Source organism: Bolinopsis microptera, chromosome 11 (genome assembly GCF_026151205.1).
Source record: "Bolinopsis microptera isolate Bmic1 chromosome 11, MBARI_Bmic_1.0, whole genome shotgun sequence".
Taxonomy (NCBI): domain Eukaryota; kingdom Metazoa; phylum Ctenophora; class Tentaculata; order Lobata; family Bolinopsidae; genus Bolinopsis; species Bolinopsis microptera.
The window spans coordinates 3,900,976-3,910,767 of NC_087082.1; the positions used below are offsets into that span (position 1 = coordinate 3,900,976).

Consider the following 9,792-nt stretch of genomic DNA (forward strand, 5'->3'; position numbering starts at 1 on the left):
ACCATAGACAACGTTAAGATAACAAATAGAAGGATCATAGCAAACGAATTCAATAAATATTTTGTATCATTAGCCTCTGACCTAAATACCGCTTACAATGATCTTGGACAAATTAACATAAACAGTATACCTAGTTTCTATGATTATCTACCGCTTTCAAACACTTCCAGCATTTACATGCATGACTGCACAACAGACGAGGTTAGCAAAATCATATCTGAACTTAAAAATGGCAAGGCAAGTGACATACCGATTCATGTAATTAAGCAGTCCTCTAAAATAGTTACTCCTTTACTCACTGTACTGTATAACGAATGTATGAAAGATGGCATATTTCCAGATGACCTTAAAGTTGGAAGGATTAGTCCCATTTACAAGAAAGATAACCAGGAACTCCTTGAAAACTATAGACCTGTATCAACGCTAGCTGTGTTTGGTAAAATATTTGAAAAGATTATATTCAATAGATTATACAGCTTCTTTCATTCACAGAACTCCTTATATGAAAACCAGTACGGATTCCGTAAAAATCACTCGACCAGTTATGCCCTAAATTACTCAGTGAACCACGTAGAATCTTGCCTCAAGAAAAAACAACACGTTCTTGGAATATTTATTGATCTTAGTAAAGCCTTTGATACAATATCACATGAAAAGTTACTGCATAAGTTAGAAAATTATGGAATCCGTGGAAATGCAAATAACCTTATAGCAAGTTACCTGTCGAACAGATACCAGTATGTCTCGGTATTAGGTGAAGAATCCGAGAAACTTCCAGTAGTCTATGGAGTGCCGCAGGGGAGCTGTCTTGGTCCCTTACTTTTTATTATTTATATTAATGACATCCGTAACTCATCAATTATAGGAAAGTTTATACTATTTGCCGACGACACTAACATATTTATAGAAGACACATGTGTCAAAAGACTATACGAAAAAGGAAATGAAGTTCTATCATTTGTGTACAAGTATATGAAACTAAACTTATTACATATTAACATTAAGAAATGTTGTTTTATTCATTTTAAACCCTCACGGGCCAAAGAGGAAGTAGAAAATGACGAGAACATACTAACTTTAAATAATGTAGTTATCAAAAGAGTTCAAGAAGCTAAATTTCTAGGCGTTATTATTGACGACCAACTTAACTGGAAATCACATACGCAGTCACTTAACTCAAAACTTAAATGCGAAGTAGGAAAGCTGTGCAGAATACGACACATTGTCCCAAAGCAGTATTATAAGGATTTATATCATACTCTATTTGAATCACATTTAGGATTTGGAATATCTGTGTGGGGTGGTATTAGCAATAACCGACTTGAACCTATCTTTAAAACACAGAAAAAGTGTATAAGAATTCTGTTTGGGGATAGAGAAGCTTACCTAGAGAAGTTTAAAACGTGTGCCCGAACACGACCTGTTGATAAGCAAAGACTGGGGGTGGACTTTTACCAAAAAGAACACTCCAAGCCCTTGTTTAAAACCCACAGGTTGTTGACGGTCCACAATCTGTACAAGTACACTTGTCTCTTAGAACTATTCAAAATTAATAAGTTAGAGGAACCATTATCACTGTACTCATCATTTAACAGGTCACCACGACGAGAGGATTATTTCATTACATCACAACCATCCTCACAATTCATCTACCAATCATCCTACATGTGGAACAGCTGTCGACAAACATCAAGTAAGATAAGTTTTAATACTCCGACAAACGGGTTTAAGAATATATTGAAAATTGCCTTACGAGAATTGCAATTCAAGCATGATACACTTGATTGGTGTGAGCTTAATTTTGCCACAAATGAGCTCAAGTTCTGATTTATGTGAGTTACTAAAATGACCATATATCTTTTCTCATACATATAACCACTGCACTCCAACCAAAAACATTACTTACACCATACTCCACAAATGATATATATATATATACACAAACACACTAGTACCGAGCAATCGCACTGTAAAACATGCTCACGATACACTCAAAATTGGAAATATTCAACGGCTTGTATATGAAACTTACACTTACACTCAGTGTACACCCAGTGTTAACTAGTATTACACACTGGTAAACTCTACGTAACGCGCGAAAATAATAATTCTATGGCGTTTTCATTGTCACATTTCACGTCGACGGGATTAAACGCGCGCGCGCGTAACGTCTTATCTTACTGCTATCTCAACGAATAAACACACAACGACTTTGACAATTGACCGACGACTTAACGATTGTGAGTTATGACGGACTTAACTGTATGGGTCAACTACTAAAACTGCATTGTATACTATCTTAATCATTATACTGGACATGAGATGACGAAGTATCTTGAGCAGCACTTTGTACCTCCACTTAGAACTTGATTAGTCACGAACAATAGAATCATTATAAATCAATACAATAAAACATCTTGATCAATAAATGCCTAGCAGCACCAGACAGCAGCCGTGTACCTTTTTCGACTCCACGGAGTCCCTGATGGACTTTTGTTTACTTTTGTTAATAATTTGACCGCAACCTTTCTTTCTCGAAACACAAATCCTACTGTACTTCATTACAGTATTAAGATAATATAATATAAAGCAAATCATGTGAATATATGACTACGAAATAGATCTATAGACTTGTCCATAATATTTAATACCGTATTGATGGTTTTGAATTTTGTATATTGAATTTTAATGTGAAGCGTTTACTCTTCCCCCTCGGCAATTAATTAGAAAGTTAGATTAATGACAATAATTGCCAAATGACGTAGTAGATATAGATGTTCAATGTTGTAGAGTGATTTCAAGAGTAGTGGTCCACAGGGGCCCGAAAAAGCCGTACAGGCACTTGGGTCCTTATCCTTGTCACTAGTCCCAATTGGATTCACTTTACACAAAACATGAACGTTTACAATTTAGACGTACACATTGGCACGATATTTATTAGAAAGCAAACAGTATAAAATAATACGTGCGTGCGCGGCTTGAGCCGCGCCGCATAACAATTTATGCGTTTAGGGGCTGGAGTACGCGTGTTTACAGATTAATGAATTGTTGCATTGTAAATATTTAAAGTTGACGATATATTATGATTTAATAGTAAATTTTTCAAAGCCGGCTTTGGACTTAGGTAAAATTATAATTTATTTATTTAAAAGAAAAAACCACGGATAGTTTTTAATTTACATAGTCGTATAACTATAATCAAGTTAATCCTGTTTTCAAGAATGCGCGGCTTTGGCGGCCAGTTATTGACTTGTACATAAAATTGAATTTTAAATAGAAATGTGAATGTATTAAAATTTAAAACTTTCAAAACGGAGGCTTATAAATATTATTATATTATGATTGTAAAATAAAGGATAAAATTTTAAATTTGTTTCACTAAAAAAAAAATTTGTTTCACTTCTGAGCTGTTCATAGTTTGACTGAAAAATAGAGATGCACATCCAAATTTTAGGGCGCGGTTGCCATGGAAATGTACAAAAAATGTGTTTTTTGCAATTTTTGACGAAAGTGAGCACTTTAGGCTATATGTTTATTAATAAGTCTCATATAAATGTGCTGATTCCGCATCTTTTAAGCCTAATTTTAACTCTGTAGGTGCAATGGGTCCTGAGATATCGAATTTTTCCAGATTTCTGAGGTTCCCGAGCGCGGTTGTCATGGAAACGGCTTGGGGAACACCTAAATTTCCGAATTTTTCAAAAATAATTTTTTTGGTTACTATTTACGTCTATGGGGATGTACAAAAAACTTTCCAAGATGATCGGACGAAAAAGTGAAAATTCAGGTCAGTCTAATCTAGAGCAAAACGCGCAGTTTTGCTAGTACTTTAGTTAAGTTTTCGAAATTGTCCCACATTCAAACGACGATTTGGCGCCCCCCTAAGACAGCGCCCCCCTGCACAGCGGGGTCAGCAGGGCCTTTCGTTACGCCACTGCAAATAACACTCATTGCTCCCACACATTATATGATATTAATGTATCGTATATAAGCAAATAAAGCCTGGTGTCCTGTTAGGAAAACAAATTTTAGGAAAACAAATTTAAATTTTGGTATTTATTAATAACAATCAAAACATATCATATCATAAAAATAAAGCCGCGCGATGGTTGACTGCCTCAGTAAGGTGAATAATTTAAGCTTGAAGGTGCGCATTTACAGAACCTTATGCGGCGATCACATATTCACGAGGACCTGTGAGCGCCAAAATTAATTTAAAGTTTCTAGAAATCATACATCACTACGAGTTACTCATGCTTTTGGATTATAAGAGTGCGGATTGTCAGGTATTTCATTCATTCATACTTAATCGGTTTAAAGCTGTATATTTAGAACTCACTATTGTTTAAACTACGAAAGCAGAACGTAGATAATGGACAATATACCGACGACAATACCAAGGACCCGAGTGCTGCATTGACTTTTCCGGATCCGTTTTTACCGAAGGCTTATCCACTAGTTACTCATGCTGCATGTATGGTATGATAATATTTTGTCTTATCTCTAGCAAGCATTCTGTAAATTGAAGTGTCGTATTTATTATAGAAGAGCCAGCCAACCTCCGCATTATAATCTTTTGTGTGCCAAGTTCGTTTATGAAATCTAATCATATAATAAGATTGATCCAATAGTCTAAGATGAACGGTATATCATAGCTCATCGTTATTAAAATCCGAATGGATGAATTAATCAAGTAATGTTCCCTTTCAACACAACTAAACAACAAACAAATGCTTGCTCACCCGACGACGGCGTCGAGAAATTATTAAATTATGCATTTGCGCCATACTGGACACATTTTATATTTAATATTTTGTGGTTTGTAGAAATTAGTGTCATCTACAGTATAGCTTAACTGGCGAGCAAGCATCGTCCCACTCGGCCGGGACGAAAATACCGAGTCCAATCACAGAAAGTTAACCAAAAGATAAAAATAAGAGCTCAGATATCAACAAAAATCACACGCTCCAGACGACGGGGGAAGATTTAATTATTTATTATATTATGCCAGTTATTTGCAAAAATACAAAGCAAAACTAGCTTCTGTTACTGGGCGGCACTCGGCTTAGCATGTCATTCCACCAAATTTTTATGAACATTGAAGCCTGGGGTCCCCGGCCCAGGTTGACGGATGTTACTCGTCTTATAGCGCGATGCACTACTGGGTCGCGCGCGCATCCAATAATGCTTCTCGGTAGATCGGCGAAATACACCACTGTGCCTCACCGAGTTGCGAAGGATTTACATCGTGAATCAATTACACGTCTAAATTTCTTCGAAGTAGCGCGCGCCGCTTTCTTCTCGAAATGTTTTACCTGAGGACCCCAGGCTATTATGTTCATTAACATAATATAGATTTGGCGGAATGACAGGCTGAGCGCGGCCCAGTAAGAAATGTTAAATGTTAAATGGCCTGAGGCAAGTGCTACGGAAAGGCTTGACCATTGTTAATGATTTGGCCCGGCGCGCGCTACTTCGTTGCACTTGCACAATATTTCGAGAAGAAAGCGGCGCGCGCTACTTCGAAGAAATTTATACGAGTAACATCCGTCAACAGAAAGGCCCGCGGCTTAAGTGCTAAGAAGTAGCGCGCGTTTGGCTTGTCCGTTAACAATGGACAAGTCCCACTGTCCTAGGTCAAGCTTCTGTTGTTAACGGGTGATACTCGTAAAATATTTGTTCCATATAGGACCGTCGATGAGTCCAACTCGGCGCGCGTCTTGGGAGGTTATAAACCTACAAAGTTGATTTAATACAAGTGCAGAAAATTATTCTAAATTTAAGCAAAAAATAGCACATTTTGACTTTTATTCACGAGGTCAATCCTCAACATCAAACATGCAACAGCTCGGCGAGGCTTATATATTAGTGCAGTGTTACTGGGCCGCGCTTAGCCTGTCATTCCACCGAATCTCTATTCATATGTTTATGAACATAATAGCCTGAGGTCCCCAGGTAAAGTGTAGTGGTGCATATTTGTTACAAATTTTTACCACCTTTTTTGTTTTTGGATTTTCACCCGAGGAAAAATGAAGGGATTTGTTTTATTTTTGTTTTTGCACTATTTTGTGCGGCTGTGTTTTAGCTATCTTTATTATGCAGGTTTTATTTTAATTATGCAAATTTTTTCTGATATGCCAACAAATTTAACTTGCTTAAAAGTTTTTAAAACTTGATACATGTTGCGTTCGTCGCTTCGCGCGCAAATAGTGGCATGCAACATTGCAACGTATGTCAATAAAAAACAAAAACATTGTTTATTTGGCCCGTTGCTTTGCAAACCAGAGCAACGATCTGATCTCGCGATGGGTTGACATTATCAATCAAAATAAATGAAGATCTGACGACCGTACCCTGCACCTGAAATAAAACATTGACTTACCCCATGAGCTGACATGCATAATGATAATCAAATTGACGGGTCGACGGGAGATAAACTCGTAAAATATTTGTTCCAAATATTAGACCGCGTCGACGATTCGAACTCGGCCGGCGCGTTTTGGTAGGTCATAAACTTAATTGACGATGTCAGATGTCAATTCATGGCAGCTCGGCGCGGCACCAGGCACAGTAGCGCATCTCGCCGATCTAGCCAGAGAAGCCTTATTGAGTGCGCGGCGCGGCACAGTAACGCATCGCGCTACAAGTTTGCTCTATCCAGAGCCCTTGCGCTTGCAGAAATAAGCGCGCCCGAAGTGGCGTGAAAGCACATGGTTAGGTGAACTACAAGTCATAAACCTACAACTACAAGCCCCACAAATGACTCATTTTGCACCCCTAATGCTTAATTGACGATGTCAATTCATGGCAGCTCGGCGCGGCACAGTAGCGCATCTCGCCGATCTAGCCAGAGAAGCTGTGAGAAGCCTTATTGAGTGCGCGGCGCGGCACAGTAACGCATCGCGCTACAACCCTAATGCCTATAATTATATATGGGAATCATTGTATCTTAAGTCGTGACCCCCATCGTCGTTTCACTATAGTGAGTAGAGTAACTAGAGTTTCTACGATACAGGGGGAGCCGCGCACTCGTGCGCGGCGGGTCATACAACGTATGACAAGGGAATCCCAGGTGTCTTTCTGACGGTAGTTAAAAGTTTTTCAAGTGCGGTCGATCCTTAGACGCCTGGAGAAAAAGTACTTTAACTTTTTTCCCTATCCAGATTCAAACTTTTTTGGGGTGGTTCCTGAGACTATGGACAACACATTTGACATTCTTGTAGAAAACTGCTTATCGTAATTTTTCCCAGATGGTTATTGGTTAAAGCTGTATTTTAATTTATGTTAATTATCCCTAACTATTGGCTTTAAGTTTAATGGTTCTATATTGTTTTAGAATTAGCTCGTTGCGAATATATCGACATTTTTATCATTTCTGTAGCAATTTCTGGAGATGCCTTTGGGATGATGATTAATCACTCTACACTCGACTGTCACGTGACTTTTTCAACCCGTTCTCCAGCTGGTTCTGAACGACTTTTCGAAACCCTAACCCTCTAATCTGATCCCAACCCTAACCCTAACCCAATCCTTAACAAAAACATATGCTGAAACCCTAACCCTAACGAGAAATAAGACTAACTTCCTTATACGGTCATATCACGTGATCGAGACAGTATTTCGCCAATATCTCGTCAGGGGAGCATTTTAACCCTATGTCATGTGGGGTGATTCGGAATCAGCGTCCGAAAATACATCGATTGAAGTTGGTTACAACCGTCGGGGGCCCTTTTAGAACAATCTCAAAGATCGACTGTAGAGTGATTTAGCACGCTCGATGCCTTTGTGCTTTGGTGATGATTGGCCAATTAGGCAATTTTGATAAGACGCGAAGAAACGAAAGTTGGTATATGAAATATTGACTTATCGAGAAACTTAGATGTTAGAGTTATACTATATATTAGAGTTATACTATATATTAGAGTTACTATATATTAGAGTTACTATATATTATTGTCAATAAGCTAAATTTAAACATTGAAGTGACTCAAAGTTTGACCATTGTTAATGGTCTGGCCCGGCGCGCGCTACTTCGTAGCACTTGCTATCGGGCTACTTCGAAGAAATTTAGACGAGTAACATCCGTCAACTCAAAGTTTAACCATCTTAACTTTAAATTTCCATTATGAGTATGTCAATGACATGCGGCAACTTGAACTCCTCTACCGCTGCTTCGTCATTTGTGAAAACTTGACATACGTTGCATGCCACTTTTCGCGCGCGAAGCGCGCGCCGCCGAAGGCGGAAAAATACATAATATCTCTGATATTTGTGATACGTAACATGTATCAAGTGAAAACCTGATTATTGCACGCAAGTTGCTGCTATTAATTAGTCCGCTTGTAATAAAGGATAGGCTTCACTTGGGTAATACCACATATCAATGGTGTGGCACGGCAGGGGTTGACCAACAGATCGCATGTTACGCGACATTACGATGAGGATCACATAACTACCAGCCCCATCGCAATTAGTTCCCACACTTAACGTCACCTGATCACACGCACAACGTCACCCGATCTGACGTTCTGCTCTGCACCACCTCACACCGTCTCTTTACTCGTCACGAATTCCCACACAACACGAGCCCATGACAGTGAACTTGAGTAGGTGATCGTCAGAGCAGGAACTGGTCAAACCCCTTCCACCCAGGTAACAAGAGTATAAATACCCTCAGACAGAGGGTCTAGACATCGAGTTATCCTCAGTAACTACAACAACTACCAAACATCCTATCAACTAGTCACTATGTGTACTGTTTACAATAACCCATCCTTCCAACTAACTCCTCCGACTTATCTGGAGTCCCACTCTGATAGACTTATTACCCCCGCTCCATATTCCATCCCTGTTCCAACCACCCTCTCTCAGTCTCAGGCACCCTACACAGCTGCCCTATCACCGGCATCCTATCCTCAATCCTCCACAAACCCTCCTCCAACTTTCTACCCCTCCCCAGATTCCAGCCACAACTCTCCTGGTTCTCCACCTACCACTACATCCCTCTTAGAACTGAGGAGCTATCCTGAGCCGAGTCTTTCAACCAGCACCGGTACCTACCCACAGGGGGACACTCCGCAACACAACTTCTACGAGTACATGTACTCTTCATTCCCTAACTACCAGTACCAGAATCCTAGCATCTACACTGATAACAGTGTCCCTGATACGGATAGTTACCCCAGTGTCGCACCATACTACTCCCACCCCTCCTACCATCCTTACAGCTACTCGAACAGAGCCCCTTCCCATTCCAACATCTACACAGAGAGAACTACTGCCTCCTCCACCGCCCACTCTCTGCTGCAAACCTCCCAGAGCTCCGCGACAACCATCCAGCACCCAGCTGACTCCTCTACGGACCTCTACCCTTCCTCGACAGTCATGTCACCTGAAGCAAGTGATAATACTAACAGTCCCAAATACCCTCCTGTACTTGTGAAAGGTGGCGGTAAAATCAGAGCTAAACCGGTGAAACGGACAGAATTCTCCGCTGCAGACCTCAGGATCCTTGAAGGACACTTTGCGGTATCAGACTTTGCCAGAGGACCACGTCGGGACGATATTGCTAGACAGTTGAACGTGAGACCTAGATCTATCACCATTTGGTTCCAGAACAGACGAGCTAAGCTGAGGGCCAGGACCCAACAACTGGATCTGTTGAAGAAGGCGGCAGAGACTGGGGTTGTTCAGGACATCGAGAAGATTTCTGATTTCAGATAGATTTTAGTTTTCAATATTAGTGGTTATCTGATAGTTAATCCTGTTATTTCTGTTTTGGAGAATACAAAT

General features: G+C 39.9%; 1 protein-coding gene across 1 annotated transcript; it reads left to right on the forward strand.

Annotated features, from left to right (window-relative positions):
• Positions 1 to 8,748: 8,748 nt before the first annotated feature.
• Positions 8,749 to 9,723, forward strand: LOC134823259 (homeobox protein MOX-1-like). Its single transcript, XM_063834655.1, has one exon. The coding sequence runs from the start codon at positions 8,749 to 8,751 to the stop codon at positions 9,721 to 9,723; it is 975 nt and encodes a 324-aa protein (XP_063690725.1).
• The last annotated feature ends 69 nt before the right edge of the window (positions 9,724 to 9,792 follow it).

Bases quoted from the DNA above. Each gene is read 5' to 3' on its own strand.
- LOC134823259 (XM_063834655.1), top strand. From the start codon at position 8,749: ATGTGTACTGTTTACAATAACCCATCCTTCCAACTAACTCCTCCGACT.